This window comes from Phoenix dactylifera, unplaced genomic scaffold, assembly GCF_009389715.1.
Source record: "Phoenix dactylifera cultivar Barhee BC4 unplaced genomic scaffold, palm_55x_up_171113_PBpolish2nd_filt_p 000090F, whole genome shotgun sequence".
In the NCBI taxonomy this organism is placed as follows: Eukaryota; Viridiplantae; Streptophyta; class Magnoliopsida; order Arecales; family Arecaceae; genus Phoenix; species Phoenix dactylifera.
The window spans coordinates 552,501-571,623 of record NW_024067679.1 but is presented as its reverse complement, the minus strand read 5'-3'; the positions used below and the strand labels follow the sequence as shown (position 1 = coordinate 571,623).

The window sequence follows — 19,123 nt, the reverse complement described above, 5'->3', positions numbered from 1 at the left end:
GGCATCCTGGGGACCAAGAAAACTTGGGTCAGTCTTGACTTTGGATTGTACCCTATGGATCATATGGGAGCATATGTCCACCTGCCTTCATTTTTGATAGTTCATTTGTTTGAAGTTGGTTTTATGAGCCAATAATTTCCGTTAGTTTTGATTCCTTTTATGAGCAATTATTGAATGTAAAAATATTCACCTAGCTTCAGCATTACTGGTTTTAGTGATGCATTTACATCTTTGTTGAATGGTTTCACTACCTATGAATTTGTATGCAGTGGACTGGTACATTAATATCTTATCAACAAAGCATCTCCTGATTAACTGTTCCTGCTATATCCTAACCTATTTAAAGCTGAGCCTATATTTTGTTGGCAGAAAGCTCATTTGACAAGGATAATGAAGAATACAATGCCAGTACAAGGGGAGAAAGATTTCATTCTTTTAGTGGGGTAGACAGTTCTAGCCTTATGCATAATGAAAAGAATACAACAAGATATTTCATCATAAAGAGTTTGAGCCATCAAAACATTCAATTGTCAATTGAGAAAGGCATATGGGCAACTCAAGTAATGAATGAGCCAATTCTGGAAGAGGCATATCATGTACGCATCACTTCATGCCATATTGGTTAAAGTTCTTAGTGGATGTTCTTGGTTTGACATACTCTTGTCTTGCAGAATTCTGATAGAGTGATTCTAATATTTAGTGTCAACATGAGTGGTTTCTTCCAAGGGTATGCCCAAATGATGTCTTCTGTGGGTTGGAAGCGAGACAAAATTTGGAGTAAATCAAGTGGTGGAAATAATCCTTGGGGCCACACTTTCAAAGTTAAATGGTTACGATTGCATAACCTGCCTTTCCAGAAGACACTTCATCTCAAGAATCCCTTGAATGATTATAAACCTGTGAAGATTAGCAGGGATTGCCAGGTGTTCTGAGATAAACCTATATCTTGAAAATAAATTAGTTTAATTAGTCGGTAATGATTGATATGCTTTCTACAGGAGCTATCCAAAGATGTTGGTGAGGATCTTTGTGGGCTGTTTGATGAAGTAGATATTAAATGCAAACTGAAAAGGTACTAAAAGAGTTTGACTTAGCTGTTGGTCCTACCATTTCATATATAATTGTTATGTTATGGCTTGATGCAGGAATTATAGTTTAATGGATGATATTATTCCTAAAAGACCTTGCAGAAATTTTCCACTTCATTTACAAGATGAAGATTGTATGCTTTCTATTCCCTCATCAAATTTAGGATGTTCTGGTGCAACTGTGTTGGATCCACCCTTCTATCAGCATGTCGTTCAACATGGAGAGTGCAGCGGCTTTTTGAAGCCTGAAAGATCTCACAGGATCTCTTTTCTTCAAAACTCACCATCACACTTGGAATCACAAAAGATCTCTAAGATGAAGCAACCCAGAGTTGACAGAGGTCTAGATAATAGACAAACTGACAAAGATATAACTGATGAGAGAAATTTACCTGGATCATTTTCTGAAGATGATATTCTCAATATGGTAAGACAACCTTCGAACTGTTATCTTTTTCTCAAAATTTTTTGAAAGCTTGATTTATTATGTGATGATGCCTTTCTTGTAACTAATATATTGCTGCTATCTTTTTTTTTCTTTTAGAAAATGATTTAAGCAAGGTTCTTAGAACTGGTGCTGGGACTTGTTGTGGTCGGTGATGGGCATGGTATGGTATGGGTTTGTATCGTATTGTGCCGGGGGCATTTTGGCCTCTTTATTTTTTTTTATTTTCAGATTTTAAATTGAAGTTGGCAAAAGATGTGCTCGCTTCAATTCAAAATTCGAAAATAAAAAAAAGGTTTGAAACCAAGGTCAGCGAAACAGGTACTGGGCACCGTACTGGTTTTCTGATGGCACGAGTTGGTATGGTTGTGCCGAGTTTGTACCAACGGAGGAGACGACATACAGACCATGGAAGAGAGGAAGAGAGGAAAATAGAGAGAGATAGAAGGGCGAGAGAGGGAGGGAGGCCGGTGGAGGGCCGGCTTCGCTGATCCTATTTGAAACCACTTTCCCCTATTTTGAAACAAAGGGCGGGAGAGAGAGAGGGAGAAGGAGAGAGGGAGAGAGAGAGAGAGGGAAGGGGAGGGAGGGAGAGGGAGAGGCAGGGAGAGAGAGAGGAAGGAGAAAAAAAGGGCTCAAAAGCCCTTGTCATCGGGGATGGGGGGCTCGAAACTCTAAACTTGACCCATGTGTGTGAGAGAGGGGGAGAATGGGAGAAGGGGGGAGGATGTACCTTTAATGCCTTACTATTGAGGCTCGAGAGTAGGGGAGGTGAAAGTCTCCAGCACGGGGGAGAGACTAGGATGCGAGCATCAGGTAGAGGCAAGGATTTAGTTGAAACAACAAGATTAGGGGGGGTTATATTGAACCAAATATATGGTTCGAACCAAGAAAGGTGAAACTATCTCGAACTATCCGGTTCGGGGCGTACTAAGGTGCACTAGCTGCAGATTGAGATGGTTCTGGCAATGAAATCGAGAAATCGATGGAGGGGGAGAAGGAGAAGGAAAGAGAGGAAAAGAGAGGGGGGAGGGAGAGGGAGAGGAAGAGAGAGGGAGGGTGGTGGATGGACGGTGGAGGGCTACGGAGGGCCAAGGTGGAGCAAAGGAAGGGCTCCACCTTCGGTTTTTCGGTTTTGTTTGACACATGGGCCCACCACTAGCCTCTTTTTAATTTCAAAATTTTAAGTGAAGTTGACAATGGCTCTCCGACCCTCCACTAGCCTTCGTTGGCCTTTGCTGGATGTCCACCACCCAGGGTTCTTGCACTCTCCATCCTTTCCTCCCTCCCCCCTCTTTCTCTCTCTCCTGTTCTCCATCTCCCCTGCCCTCTTTGCTGTGTCAGTATGGGTTTGGCATGGAGGCATACCAAATTGTGTTGCTGGGCAACTAGTCTAGGCCTTGGTATTGGCCCAGGGATCCTTAGTTTGAACTATGCCGGTAGCCAACCGGTTTGATTTGGTATGCTCCGAATTGGCTGGTTCGATACGGTTTGGCCTTCACTAGATTTAAGAGTTATTGTGTCATGATGCCTAATGTTGTGTTATGGCTTGTCTCTGTGAGACTAACGTAAAAAGGTAAGGACTTATAGTAAATCTTTCATGTAAACCTATTGTGATTGGAAATTCACTATTATTACCGCCAATAATTCTCATACTAGCAACCACTTCATGATACATATCCTTAGCCATATTAGTATATCCAGTAGTTACTCCATTCTTTTCTAACACCCACCATAATACTTCTATGAAAATTATATCTTATGCTTTTTTTTTTTAAATCAATAAAAACCTTATAAAGATTTTATCGCTTTTCTCCATATTTCATTATTACCCTCAAATAGAAAAATAGCTTCCATAGTCAACCTTCCTGGCATGGTCTGCCGAACCGGACCATACCGGTCCGTTCGGCCTGATACGGACCGGTCCGGCCTGGAACCAGTATTCGAACAACGTGGAAACCGGTTCCAGCTGTTTTCGGACCGATCTCAACCGGTATGCATGCATACCGGTCGTGTACTGGTTGGTCGGTTCGCACCGGTATATTTTTTTTTGGAAAGCGCGTGTGGCTCTTTAGGCCACACGATCAGACAGGGTGCGTGTTTCCCCTCCCTGTGCACTTCCGCGCATTGGGGAATCACACGCGGGCGTTTCCCCCGCCCGCGCGGTTCCCCAGCTCGCGCGGGGCAGCGCGCCCGTGCGCCGACGTGGGCTCATTAATGCCACAGAGTGGCATTTAATGCCAATGCCACTCTGTGGCATTTATCCCACGCGGACGCCCGCGCGCGGATGCGAAAACCGAAAGATAAAAAAAAGCTTATCGGTTCGTACCGGATTGGTTCCGGTATGAACCGAACCATACCGGTCCGATAGGCGACCGGTACGGCAGACCTTGCTTGTATAAAATCACATTGGTTCTTTGATATTTTTGTCACACCTTAATCTATGCTTAATCACCCTCTCCTAAGTTTCATAGTATGAGTCATGATAGGTAGGAAAATTTTTAATATCACTTTTATTCTTATAAATCAGTGTTATAATACTCTTCATTCATCAGGCATCTTCTTGGTCTTTAAAATTTTATTAAATAAATTGTACTTCTACATCATCTAAACTCTTTGAATGTCTAATCATTGTTCTATTTTCATCTTTTTCATAGCCTCGTTTATCTTAGATTCTCTAATTCTATGTGTATCCATAACATTTATATTCTCCATGGAACTAGTAAGGCATTCTAAATCGTTTGCATAGTTTCCATTAATTAGCTTACCAAAATAACTCCATCCTTCTATTATGTCATCCTCAGTCTAAACTTTTTGGTTTTCATCTTTGATACATTTGAACTGAGTTAAAGATAAACTTCTTTAAATCTACTTTATGAAAGAATGGTTGGGATTCATTGTCCTTTTTTACAAAAAAGTATTTTAGCAAAATCTTTTTCTTTACATATATTTAAAAATATAATAGTTTATCAAAGTAACATATTCCATTTTCACCAAAAAATGACAGTCCATACTTGTATAAACATTTTCATCATTCAAACTAATAAAATGTAGCCTGTATTCCATGGCTGCCGTACCGACCGGTACGGGCCGGTACATACCGGTCCGGCCCTAGACCGGTATCGGATCCGCGTGGAATCCGGTACAGGGTTGTTTTTATAGCAGAGCCGACCGGTACGTGCTTCGTACCGGTCGGTACCGGCCGATACTGCTTGGTACCGGCCTCGTACCGGTGCCAACCGGCCGGATCGCACCAGTACGCAATTTTTTTTTTAAACAACCACAACGCCGCGCGCTATGGTTTTTGAAACCACTGCGCTGTGCATGGTTTCAGAAAGAAGTGGCCAGTTGGGCCACTTCTTTTATAAAAAAAAAAGCTGTGACCTTTCAGCCACAGCTTTTTTAAGTGGCCGAGAGGCAAAAGAAAGAAGTGGCCAAGAGGCCACTTCTGTTTCTTTTCAAAAAAAAAGAAGTGGCCGAGAGGCCACTTCTGTCGCTTTTGAAAAGAAAGAAGTGGTCGAGAGCCACTTTTTTTAAACTTGATGCCGAGACAGAAGCTCCTCGGCCTTCCTCACTCGTTCGGTTATAAAAACCGAACGAAAGCGTTCAAACTCCAGAGTTCTTAAATTCAGTGAGCCTCTAAGGAGTAACCAGAGAAGGGAAGATTTGAGAGATAGCCCATAAATTCAGGAGGAGGTTTTTCCTAAAAAATCCAGCGGAGACTATTTAAGGTGCGACTTTTTGTCCTCTATTATTTCATTAGTTTTGTTAATAAATAGCTTAAAAAAATAGTTTATAAATTGCTTAAAAAAATAAAATCATGTGAAAATTTACTTCATTAGCTTAATTTTTTGATATGTTGTATATTTATGATAGCAATGGAGCCATTAAGAAAAATGAACCCTACAAAGCGTGATATTGGCTGGTTTTATTGGCGAAGACTTGGAAGAGAGGGGCAACGACACTAGTTTCAATGCAACTTTTGTGACAAAATTTTTAAGGGAGGGGTAACCAGGTTGAAGCAACACTTAACCGAAAATTTCGGTGAGGTTGATACGTGCCCAAATTATCCTGGCGAGATTCGTATGCTGATAAGGTAGAATCTCGCTGAGGTCAAAGAAGTGAAGGAGAGTTTCCAAGAAGAGGGCGGAGGTCGATCGCCGAGCGGCAGAGCCACCTTCTTATCACTGTAGGGAGCCAGAGGAGATTGAGGATCTAGATGAGGAGGAGTCAGATATTCAGGTGGCCATGCAGGCAAGCCTGGATGATCAGTGGCAGCAGGAGGAGGTGGCTAGGCATAGAGCTCGATTTGGGCAATTGGTCCGCGAGAAATCTAAAGCAGTTAGCTATCCGGATCCTCTTCCAAACAGTCTCCTCTAGTGGCTGTGAGCGCAATTGGTCCTTCACCCTTATCCACAGCAAACAAAGAAATCATTTGACACAAAAGCACCTTAACGACTTTGTTTATATGTACTACAATCTGCGGTTGAGGCTAAAGTGTATTCAGGAGGAAGCGGAGCTCAAGTATGTAGATCCGATTTACGGGACCTTCACCGATGATGACGATGATCCACTACTCGGCTGGCTTGTAGGGCAGCAGCAGAAGTCCGAGCTTGACGAGCCAGGATCGCCTCCACGACCAGCTAGCTTCATAGCTACCGAGGCTAGGGTCGATTCAAAGCAATAGGCTGAGCGCAATATTTCACGCACTCTCAGAGCTGATCAGCTGCAGGCACAGGGGAGCCAGTCACCACATGATTGGTACGAGACACCCTCCGAGAGAGCTGATTGAGAATTGCTTAGCAGGTAAGGGCGACATAGTCAGACAGAGAGGGCCAGGAAAGGAAAACAAGGGGTCCTAATGGAGTGTCGAGGAGATTTGGACCAGCAACGATGAAGGTTCTGGTGGTGATGGATCTTCTAGCCATGGAGGGAGCGAAGGACAGTATGGTACATATGAGACACAACCGGAGGATGGTCTTTATTTCACCGGTGAGTCACAATTTATGGGCGCTCCACAGGATGTGGACCACGGTCGACCACCTGATAGATTCCGTGAGGATATTATTGGATATAGAAGACAGGCTTCTCGAGGTCATTCCGGAAGATAGGATACGGCTGCAGATGAGCTCACATACGGATACGGATTCTATTATCCACAGCCTCAGCCTGACGAATATGGATATGGTTCATCGGATTTTGCTTCCGCCATATTTGGACGAGCCCCTACATAATCAGAGGACACCTCTCAGAGCCAGAGCGTGAGCGAGAGATCTGACAGTTCTTATAACCTGGCGCGCGTTCCTTCTGATTGGGTTGATTTGCCTCCTGACTATACTTATGATCCGGATATCTACGAGAGCCATCGGCACCCGTCCCGATTTTAGATATCCGAGAGTGCTTTAAATGAATGTAAATGATTGTATCTTAATTTGAAGATATTTTATGTATATCATTTTATCATTGGAATGGGAGGAGCTAATAATATGCATCATCTATGTTTCAAATTTCAATCCTAAATTTAAACATAGAAACATCAAAAATCATGAAAAAAGCAATAAAAAAACATCAAAGTTTACTTAATTTAAGATACAACAGAGATAACATTTAAAAAAAAAAAAACGGAACCCAAATTCTTGGCTCGCCGTACCGTGCTAGTGCGGTACCTGTACCGGCCGGCCACCGGTACGGCGACCGGTACCGGTACGGCGACCGGTACCGGTACGGCGACCGGTACCGGTACGGCGGACCTTAGTGTATTCTATATAATAATATTAAGTTTACAAACTACAAGTTAAAACACTTATCATTTTGAGGTCAACATTTATCACAAAATAAAAGTAAAAAAGCTTTTCTTATCTCTAATGGCATTAGAAAGTATCTGAGGTATGGTACGCCGTACCAGCCTGAACCAGGCACATCATACCGATTTGGTACCGGTATCTGTTATGGATGGCGTACTAGAGAAAAACTCCGTATTGTATCGACACTGTGCTAGTATGGCATCGGTACAGGGGCTGGTACCGAGACGACGAATTTTGATCTAAGGTGATAGGATTCTTAAAATAGGTATATGAGACATATCGTAGGAGTATCCAAAAGCTTTGGGTAATCGACACATGTTTGATATGGGTATGCCATGTAATTTGAAGTACGTGTGCTTCCTAGAATATTGTTGGCTTTAGTCTTTGGGGATACTAGGAGGTAGAGGACCCTTCTTTAAGCAACATCAGTGTCATAGTGCTTTAAAGAAGGCATTGTGCTTTGCATGATCTTTCTGACCTGTTGAGTTTGTCAACCAGCCTGCTTATTAGTGGGTAGTCTTCAGGCTGACCCAGATTTAATAATGTTGAAGAAACCCTAACTAGAATCAGTCTTGTAGATGGCTCACGTGAGTTGATGGGCCTTAGTTGCAAACTTTTAGCTCTACTATCAACCAAGTGTATCCATCTATGAATCTCTAGCAGCTAATTTTGACAACTCGAGTTGAAATTTCTCCTTTAAAAAGCTCAATTTTACTTTCTGATTGCCAGATTATCTTTTTGCCATTCGAAACTCACCTCCAAAAATTTTCATTGGCTAGTTGAGGAAAGTGAGCACCTCCTTTGGTATCACATTTTTTACAGAAAATATATCATAAATAAATTGATTTAAACTCCGACGCAATAAAAAATTGCAATTGTTTATCAATTTTTGCGGTTTATCAAGAGATTGCATTGCGAACTAATGGTTTCAAAAAGAATTTTTCTTATTGGGTTTTCAAGAACTCTAATGGAGGGACTGGAAAACAAAATCACTAGAAACTGGAAAAGAAAATTATTAGAAACTATGTATAAGTCCTAGAATTCTTGGTGTAAAAATGGTGCTCTCTCTCTCTCACTCTCTTTTAATGTTATCTCAAGTAAGATTTTGCTAACTCATTAATATTACCAACAAACAAGCCTATTGTTGCTATTTCAAGATAAAATATGCTAAACATTCTTTGCAGGACAGACCTCTATGGTGTATGTTTTTGCTTTTGAGTCATTTCAAAGTAAACTCTGCTGTTTTAGCTGAGATTTATGTTACATTTTATTTTTTAAATTAGGTAAAAAAAGCCTAATAGTGGCACTATAAACCTAAGATCACTCTTTGCTTTTATTATTCATTGCATGTGCTTTAGTTAAGGGATCTAACAAGTTCTTTGAAATAAAAATGTAGGACATTGGTTGACTACGTTGGACTTTAAACTTTACAAGCAAGGAGTAGAAATACTAATCAATCCTTAGTCTTCCTGCTGTATTTTAAACTAATGCTTTTTTTTTCCCAAGCAAAAGATGGTTTGAATTGTGGACCTGGATGAGATTATATGATGCTGAGCATCCTTCTTAACTGTAAGACAATTGATCAATTTCAATATGTAAGTTTACGTCATCAAGAAATAATTAAGAAGTTGGAGGTATTGTTGTTGTCATGCCCCAAACCATCGGCACGAGGCAAGCATTGGACGAACGGCCATACATCCTGTAGGATTTGGCCGCACAAGACATGCAAGGCCTGCCAAAAATTCTTAATTTCAAAAATAATATATCATGTAATAATAAAAGGCAATGGCAATATAGAACATCTCTAAACTCTATCATGATAATTCAAATAACCAAATTTTGATGACTTTGAAATTCATTTAGGTCAAACATTAGAGATTTTCATTAATGCCAAATCCAATCACTATCAGACAATATATAGTTTCTGATCAATTCATTATTCAAATTTCAAATAGGGTAACCATGTCTAAACCCTAAACTTTTGAAGTACATCCAAACCTAGTCCACACTACCCCTTGGTATGTGGAAAGGACAAGAAAATGATTAGTGAGCTAGCAACCTAATAAGTTGGAACAAGTAATATAATATAAAAGAAATGTTCAAGTAAATACATATATCATTATCAGTTTTAAAAGAAAGTAAATTTGCAGATTTCAAGGAGTTTCATAAATTTATAAAGATGCTTATCTACTTAATGATTCACCTTACTAAAATACTAGTATAAAAACTAGATTTAGTGCATGTTATTGAGAAAGATCAATTTTGTGAAATTTTCAATAAAAATATTTACAATTTTCTCCCTTTCCTAATCTTTGCAACTACAGTCACATTAGTTCTATGACAAAGCCTGAAAGAGACTAGTTCTTGAATACATGATTTGCCAGCAATCAACCCTATTGGCTAGGTCCAGAAGAAACTAGTTCTAAACACATGTTTTCCAGCGATTAGGCCCCCTCACTAGGTGGGCCTGGAAGAAACTAGTTTCTAGACATATATTGCCTATGATTAGTCCTGCTGGCTAGGCCTGAATCATTGTTAGACTAGATAGTAACCATTAAATCCATTCCAAAATTAGTTTTGTAGCCATACAATAAACATAAATCTTCCATCATTAGCTTCCAAACAGGATTTGATGGTTCATTTCATATGTTGTATCATGCAAAATCAACCAACATGTTGCTCTTGATACACAAAATATCCGACATCATGCTTAAGTCGAGATTTTCATTCTTGATTCACATTTTAAAATCTCTTCTTTACGCAAGGTAAATATAATAGTTAATTTCAAGGACTGCTGAAATGGGCCGAACTGTCTGGTTCAGGTAGTGCTAAACCGATCTAGTGCGAAACCGGGTTGGTTTGCCTGTTACATTCAGTTCCAGCCCGTACTGGCTGGAAACCATATAGAACCGGCCGAAATCTGTCACTTACTGATCGGAACAGGCCGGTAAGTGCTCGAACCGGTCGGAACAGGCCAAAATTGATTGGTTCGGTGTAGACTTGGTGCGAACTGGTCGGTTCGCCTCGAGTCAACTTGGTTTCAAACATTCTGGCACTATAGCATTGTAGTACTTCCTGATGCTTTTTAAAAGCATTAGGTCATCTGTTGGGAACGCCAAAGGCCTTTCTAACAAAATTTTGAAAGCGCCTCCGCCGCTTCTTTCCAAAAATCCCACAAACAACACCGAGTCAGGCTATCAGAAGAAAGATCTAAGGCTAAATAAGGTGTGCTTCCTCTCTTTTACCTCATTTCTTCCTTTTTTGGGGTTTTAAAAGTAGCTTAAAAATTGTAAGATAAGAAAAGATCATGCCAAATTTTTTGATTTAGGCTCAGTTTTTTTATATGTTGTAAATCTATGGACGATCTACACGCTGACATAAATGGCACCTGCAGTTCTAATGGAGAGTATTGAGGAGTCAGTACACTCAAATTCAGAGACTAGGAGCAGCAACGATGACATTTCTGGTGGTCATGGATCTGCCGGTCCGGAAGAGAGTGGAGGACAGGAGATCATTGTTTATGAGACAGTCGCAGAGTGGTATTTGATTTATCAGTGAGTCTCAATTTATGCATACTACACAGGATAGAGACCACGGTGCATGTCTGGGAGAACCCGTGAGGATACGATTGCATATAAAAGACGGGCTTTTCGAGGTCATTCAGGAGGACATAACGCAGCTGCAGATGACTTTACACATGGAGTAGGATCTATAGACGTATCAGATTTCGAGTCGTATACTGGATTCTATTATCCGCAGCCATAGGTAGCCTATGATCCATACGGATACAGAATTGGATATAGTGCGTCTGATGTATCTTTCGGTGGCTACTACCCTACACAGCCTGTAGCATCTTATGGATCGAATTTTGCTGCCGGCATATTCGAATGGATCCCTTCACAGCTGCATTATCAGTCAGAGGACACCTCTCAGAGCCAGAGCTTCAGTAAGAGATCCGAGAGTGCTTATAATCTGGTGCACGTTTCTTATGCGATGAACGTACATGACTACAACACTATTTGGTTAGAGGGATGGGCTGATGTGCCTTCTGACTATGCTGATGATCCGGATATTTACGAGAGGCATCGCCACTCGACTCGATTTTAGATATTGGTATGTATGTTGGACTTTAAATGTATATAATTGATTATTTTTTAATTTTTATGTCACTAGATTTGAGGGTATTTTATATTTATTTTATGATTTGTATCATTTTAAAAAAATAAGATGCATCATCTAGATTAAATTGGGATAATAAAAACATCAAAAAATATCAAAAAAAATATCAGAAAAAATATCAAAAAATATCAAATTAGATTTAAATTCATTGAAAAAATTCAAAAAGAGTGATTATCAATTATTTTTTTGAAAAATTTTTAAAAAAATTGGGCGTCATTACCCATACCGGTTCGGTACGGTACGGAACCGGTATCGAACCATATCGAGCGCTGACCAGTACGGGTCTCGGTACGGGTTCGGCGGACTTTGGTTAATTTTAAATATGAAATTTTGAAAAATAGTTTTTACAATTTCGATTTCAAGAACTATTTTTATAGCCAAGATTCACTAAACCAGTATTGGAGATCATATTGTGCCATTCCAAAGTGTACTAAAACAAGGAGAGTTAGAGAGAAAGGGGGAGAGAGGAAAATAGAGAGGGAGGGGGAGGGGGAGGGAGAGGGAGAGGGAGGATGGGAGGGAGAGAGAGAGGGAGAGGGAGAGGGCTCGAACATCCCTCCTTGTTGTCATCAAAGGGGAGAGAGAGGGGAAGGGGGAGGGAGAGGAAGGGAGGAAGGGAGGGGGGAGAGGCCGAGAGAGAGAGAGAGAGAAAAGGTTCAAACAACGCTCCTAGTTGATGTCGAGGGGGAAGAAAGAGAAAAAGAGGGAGGGAGACAGCGACTTACTTGGCAAGTCGGAGACAATGGCAGAGGGGTTAGGGTTTTGTGGGGGGGAGGGGTGAATGAAGCGGGTGCTAGGTAACGAAGAGTGAACGGAGGAAACTCGTAGGGAGTCCTTGATCCTTTATAGCAAATTGGCCTCTTGAACTATGCTGGTAACTAACCGGTCCAGTTCGGTGCGCCTTGAGCTAGCCGGTTCGGTACAACTCAACAAATTGTGATTATAGCTATTTACCATGCATCTTACATAGCAAAATAAATTTTAAATTATATTATATGAAACACATGGTAAAAGTGTTAGGATGGTAGAGGTACTACATGTCTAGGTTGATAAAGGTCTAGAAGTTTCCTCCCAACAAGACTACACAAGGCTTAAAATAAATACATCGAAACATTATGCTTCCTTGCAAAATCCTCAAGTACAATTCCTACAATCCAAACTTTTCTTGACTTTTTGACATTTGGGTCATCCCACTGGGTTGTGACACCCTTTCTGGGCTCTACAACCTAGGATCCTCTCCTATAAGGGGTGATGATCCTTGATCTACAAATTAATGCCTCTACCTTTAGATGGTAGAGCCAAGATCTAGGCACACATCTTAGAACATAGCCTGCATATAGGGGTCCCTACTATTCTTTGATTTGAAGATTAATCTAAAGATTTAATCTATTTAAAAATCACAGAAAAATAAGTATGGCACATACAAGGGGGGTTAGTGGTTACCTCGGACATGGGGCTTGACCCCTATATTGGATGCTTCTTAGAGATCGAGGGCCTTAGCCTCCTAATCAAAGGGACATTGTTAGCCTACAAGTCAAGAGAGGTGTCATGTAGGGAGTGAAGGCTATCAGGTTCAATCAAGAGAGAGAAAGAATTGGGTGGGGGGTGGGGGGGGGGGATTCCGAATAGGAGAACAAAAGAATTGGGGGTGAGGGTTCAATCGAGAGGGAGGGAAAGACCAGTGGCTTGGGGGGGGGGGGGGGGGGTCGTACGGGTCAATGAGGTAGCCAAGGTCCAGCAAAGTGGTGAGGGCCCCTAGACAGGAATGAGCGACAGTGAGTTAGGCCATAGGAAAGGAAAACAGGGGGACCTAATTTGTCGTCTGCTTGATTGCGAAATCCAGTGATCGGGAATCGATGAGAGAGGATGGGGATAGGGTCTTTGATCACTAGCAAGCATTGGAGTTTGACATTGGAAACCATAGTGATGATTGGAAAGGAAAAAAGAGCAAGAGAGGTCAAGCGAGAAACAAGGGAGGCTCAGATGATTACCATCAACAAGCAGAGGTTGATGCCTTGATGGTTGCGGCAGGAAGTCTAGAGGAGAGAGTCGGGGCAGGGGAGAGGATTATGATAGTATCTAATGGTGGGGTAAAACTAGGATGAGCTTTTGATTCAGAGAAACAAGGGAGGGAAAAGGAAAAAGCGAAAGAAGGAAGCGATTCTGCGCCTGCCTCTGCCCACACTAGCTCACCTGAGCGGTGAATCCGCTGGTGGACCTGCAAGAAGCAAACAAGGTAAGCCATCCATCTCTCGAGTGGCAAACAGGGAAAGCCAACCTCTACGGCTAGCTAGCTCAAAATGGGAAGAGAGGCAGCGATCATGGAGATGCCAACCTCTTTGGGATTGGGATGCTCCAACATGGAAGGGCTTCAATGATCACAGGGGTGGGTGGGTTGGGGGGGAAGCTGGCCAAAGCAGGAGGAGACAGCGATCCGGATGATGCTAGCCTTCCTAGGGGCTAGGTTGGCTTGAGATGGGAGGAGATGATCACAGTAGTGCCAGCTCCTCTGGATGGGAAATTGGGACTCGACCGGTCCACAGGACCGTTGCGCTTATCCTGGACAATCCATTGGACCAACTCTCACAATCATTACTAGAGGAAACCAGTATGGAGAGCTTCAACTTATGTAAGCGATGCAGGAAGTCTTGATAAGTTGGGTTGATGCTAGAATATCTTTCAAAAATGCCATAGGCTTTTGGAAATGTCCATGTAGTTTAGAACTCCTTAAAAGATTTATGCTTGAGATTGACTATATAATTAAAATGATGAAACAGCAGTGATACATGGAAGATTGCTTTAAAAGAGGACGGAGCCCTTATAAAATATCCAGAATAAGGGACATGGTTAGTTAATGACAGTCTATGTTACCTGAACCCTTTAATTTAGTCTAGAGTATGCGCACCCCACACTTGAACACGGACATTTGTATGACACTTGGACATGGCCTCATAAGCAGAAATTCTTAGATACTGAAAGGATCCCAAACTTAGACATGCGCCTACACCCGACATGTATCGGAATCCATGTAACATAGATGGCAGCAATGTGTTTGTGCTGTCTGTTCTATTGTGTTATATTTGGGTAACTCCAACACTATGGAACTGGTTGTTGAGAATTGACACATAGTAGATAGTTCTTGGTATAGTCAGTATTTATATTTGAACTAATTGTAGCACCCACAATTCAGATTCATCTAATTTTTATTCATCTTTTTTCCTAATATGCCAATTTTTGTATTTTGCTATGAATATCTTGCATGTATTAGTTTCTTGAGTTGAATATTGAGTTAGATCCTTAACTGTTCCATATTTGCATCTGCTCCAGGGTTTGACCGTTGTAAGTCAAATTGATTGTTGTGGCATCTTAGTTCTTTTTCTTTATAATTTAGGTGCTGTATGATCAGAGAACAACATACTTGCTGCTCCTCCTGTCAGGAACAACCGTGCAACTCAATAAAATTTGGCCCAGCTTTTTCAGCAAGTAACTTTAACATGAACTCGTTTTGCAATAAGAATTATTTAATTCAGCACTGATGATGGGGCCCTTAGTGCTAGACCAGCAAATTATATGGATATAAGCAAGACAAATTTTGGATCTGATTAGATCTGAATATTTATCCTTTTCCATAGCCAAAACAATGAGAAAGTAGATGGAAAAAGAAGAGTTTGAACTGAGAAGAATAAGAAAAGAGAGATGGGAGATAATAATAGAGGGTAAAATCTCCACAGAGGTGTCACTTTATTCAATAAAATTCATAAATCATACATAATTCATTACTCCTAATGGATCCATATTTATGGGCACTCAAACAACCCTAAAAAAAATGTCTTAATCATAAAAGGACTCCTAACTGACTTAGGTTATTTTACTCAGTATAGGACTTTTGATCGATGTAAAACTCTGGACTTTCTACTATTAAGAAATTCATGATTCTATAGGATCCGCAATCCCACATGAAAGACCATCAAAATCTTTGGAAATCACAATTCTAATGAATGGAAAATTTTTCTTATCTAACCTAGACCTAGAATTGGATTTTTAGATGATAGTCCTACTCATGACAGGACTCAAAAGCCCCCTTAGAAAAATAGTTTTGAAAAACAGTACGAAAATTACAAGAAAATAGAAATACTTAAGCTACTACTAAGAGTCGATAAACCAGAATATTAATTAAACTTAATTTGAACTTAAATTACATCAAACGCTTCTGCTCCACGGATATCATCCCTGAGATCCTTTGATATCTTCTATATGATGTTTGCATGCTCAATCCACAGTTGGATCTCCAGAATTTGATGGTGAAGTCCACAAATGATTTTCTTGCAATCAGTCCATCAAATGGTTTCTTTAGTATATTTCAATCAATGGTTCCAATGCCTCCAATCACATAATAGATGTTGAATAATACATTTTATTTTAAATGATTGAAATCTGTGGTTGTTCCAAGGATGGATTGTCAATGATTAGTTCTAGAATTTGTTGCTTTAGTTGTAGGTGATCAACTCTTTGAATTAATGGATCTTCAATGAAAATAACTTTAGATGGGTGATCTTCAACCTTTTGGACTTTGTCTTTATCCTCAATCTTCAAATCTACATATAGAGGATCTTCTATGGTGGGTTCTTGTTGTGGTGCTTTTGCTTTGAAGGTCTCAATCATATTTTGTGTCCCAACCTACATATGATCAGCAGATTCCTTCGATTGATCATACTCTTCCGGTTGCTAATGCCACCCCATATGTTGTTTTTATTCTCTTTATTGTTGGATTCACTCTTCATCTTGTCGATGCCTTGTTTCAGGATCAATTTGCCACCACTTAAAGATGGTCGTGAGGCTCTGATACCATTTGATGCAGCCCGTTTGTGCTAAACTGCAAATCATAGAGATATGATAAAAGACAAATATCAGACCTGATTAGATTTGAATACTTATCCTTTTCCACAGCCAAAACAATGAGAAAGCATAAGGAAAGATAAGGGGTTGAATAAAGGAGAAGAAGAATAGAGAGAAGAGAGATAATACTAGAGGGTAATATCTCCATGGAGTCACTTCATACAATAAAATTCATTAATCGTACACAATTCCTCATTCCCCATGGATCCATATTTACAAGTACTCAAACAACCTTGAATTAACATTTCCTAATTATAAAGGGCTCCCAGCTGACCTATAATGTACCTAGGTTATTTGACTCAAATTCAAACTCCTAATCAATGAAAAACTCCATCATTAAAAAAAAAAACCATGACTTCAATATTAATACATTCATAATTCTGTAGGTTCCCAAATTAAAGACCGTCAAAATCTTTCTAAATCACAATCCTAATGACCTTAAAACTTTTCTAACCTAACATAGACTTGAAAATAGAACCTTTTGGAGGACAATCCTATTCATAATATGACCAAAAACCCACTAGAACCAGAGCAAATTTAATAAAAGTAGGAAACTAACTAAACCTAATTTAGTCGTAAACTACATCAACTAACCTATGAAGTTGAGAGAATGATTCTGAATTCTCGGTCATGGACTATGATACTGTCTATGATTGACCTTGTTAATTTTATTTACGATAGTTATGTTAGATCTAAAGAAAAGAAGTTAGACAGCTGTAAGAGGAAACTTGAGATGACATTTGGGTCTCAAAATCTTTATCATTGTTCTCAATCTTGCTGCCTCTGCAACTGCAAATGCCAAGCTACAGCATATCTTTCCTGCATGCTAAAATATTTCTTTGGACAGGTCCTTTTCCTTCGTTATTTTTAAGTCCTGGTTTCTCTGCTTCCTACCAGATGCTGATCTGTGTCAGCAGTTAACAATTCTAAAGGAAATCCTGCTGCTTTACAATTCTAGCCTGAGAAACTTTTGTCTCCAATTAATATTCTGTGTTCTGCAGACATATGAAGAATATCTACAAGCTGTTGGAAGAAGCTCTGTGTCATCTCCTTGTGTGGTTAGTTTCTTCATACTTTGTAGAATATAAGTTGCAATGTGAAGTAGATCATGCAACAACCAAGTGCCTACTTTTGACAGGCTGCAGTAGGACCACCATGGACTATGCAGGGGGTACAGGCAAGTGGGGTGCCGGACAATGATCTGTAGGTATTGGGATTTCTTGTGTTGAGAGCTTTATGGAGCATCCATGGCTTATCTTCACAATTTTGTTTTGCAGGTACAACAGATATCTTTCTGACTGGTATCATTGCCAAAAGGTTAATGGTGATATTTACAACTAAACTCTAATGATTTTATTTGAACATCAGTCTAAATACCTGGCAATGTTCTTGTGCTGCTTAAGAACTTATGGTGTGAAGCGCTGGAGAGTTTCTATCATTAAGAGCATGAGTTTTAACTGTGCGGCATTAAATTTGCAAATTTTCTTGGAAAAAAGATTTGTTTCCATACTGTATATCTCATGACTTCAGTTCTATCTCCAGTTCTTCCAAAGGGAGTAGTAATGTTGTACAGTTAGATAAAGTTCAGCAAAACAAGTGAAAAGTAACAAGTTGGCTATACGGATAATTCAAAAGGTGGGGTCTTGATACCACCTATATGATGAGGTGGTAATTTGAGCAGTCTCTTCTAAGTATACATTACAGATAATTGTCATGTCAATTGACAGTACCTTTTGGTTACAATGGAACATTTTACTTGAGAACTAAAATGATAGTTGAGGTATATAAGATAAAATGCTTATTGGTGGTGTCTTCTTCAAAAATAGATTGACATTACAGGGTACCTAGATTTAAGACAAGTATGATTCTGTTGTCCATAACAATCTGGTAATGAGTTTGGCTCCAAAAGAATGAAGCGAATCGTCCAATCCAAAAGTAAGGTGGCCCCTGCAATTGCTGAAGTCGTCATATCGCTCCTGGAAGAATGGTTCTGTGCTGCTTCTTTGTCCAAGTCCGGCAAGCTTCTTTATTTGAAGGATTCTTGTTCTTTTTAAATTTACTCTTCTAACTTATACCTGAACTTCTTCGTATTCATTTCCATATCTCATGAAATGAATTAATGGATAACCTATTTTCTTCTTAAAAAAAGGATTATCAATGGTGCCTCTGCAACAGATTCGTAATGCTGTGATGTAAGGTGTGGCCTCAGCTAGTTCTTCATATGTTCGAACTGTGGCATTAGGGATGCAAACATCCTGTGCTGGACAGCCTTTTCCACCAATTTGGTGATCTGTAATGTCTTTTAAGAGATTTTAAAGCAGTAAAATAGGCATGAAAAAAGAAATATATAGTTGGAAATCACTTTTTGCATGACATTGTTTCCAACTTATTTTCAAGTGAGGCAAAGTTGTACGAAGCTGTACTGTAATTTCTTCAAGAAACCTTTAAAGCTCTGTTTGGTTTTGGAATAAGTGTGGAAGGAATGAAAAAATGTTATGCAAGTACAGTACAAGGAATGGACTAATTCCATGGGATAAATGCTTTGGTTGGAGGAGTAGCTGCGAGAGAACAAGGGTATAGAGTGTATTTAAAGGCTTTGCATTTTGTGATGATCTGTCTTATTGTAAGAATATAATTGCTTCCCACTCTTAGTATACTTATGAGTTGATAGAAAAATTAGAGAGGTATATATGGTAATAAAATTATAATGT

At 39.9% G+C, this 19,123-nt stretch overlaps 1 protein-coding gene across 9 annotated transcripts in view; it reads left to right on the top strand.

Annotated features, from left to right (window-relative positions):
• LOC103718243 (3'-5' RNA helicase YTHDC2) overlaps positions 1-18,921 on the top strand; it is a 32,895-nt gene extending 13,974 nt beyond the window's left edge. For 5 of the 9 annotated variants that reach the window (XM_026808909.2, XM_026808910.2, XM_039116397.1 and 2 more), the window contains 7 exons: positions 370-596; positions 672-923; positions 999-1,072; positions 1,146-1,515; positions 17,414-17,470; positions 17,551-17,615; positions 17,690-18,921. In XM_026808909.2, coding sequence (XP_026664710.2) covers positions 370-596; positions 672-923; positions 999-1,072; positions 1,146-1,515; positions 17,414-17,470; positions 17,551-17,615; positions 17,690-17,753 — 1,109 coding nt within the window. In that variant the 3' untranslated portion in view covers positions 17,754-18,921. The other 4 variants (XR_005507094.1, XM_039116394.1, XM_039116395.1 and 1 more) reach the window with 4 other exon arrangements.
• The last annotated feature ends 202 nt before the right edge of the window (positions 18,922-19,123 follow it).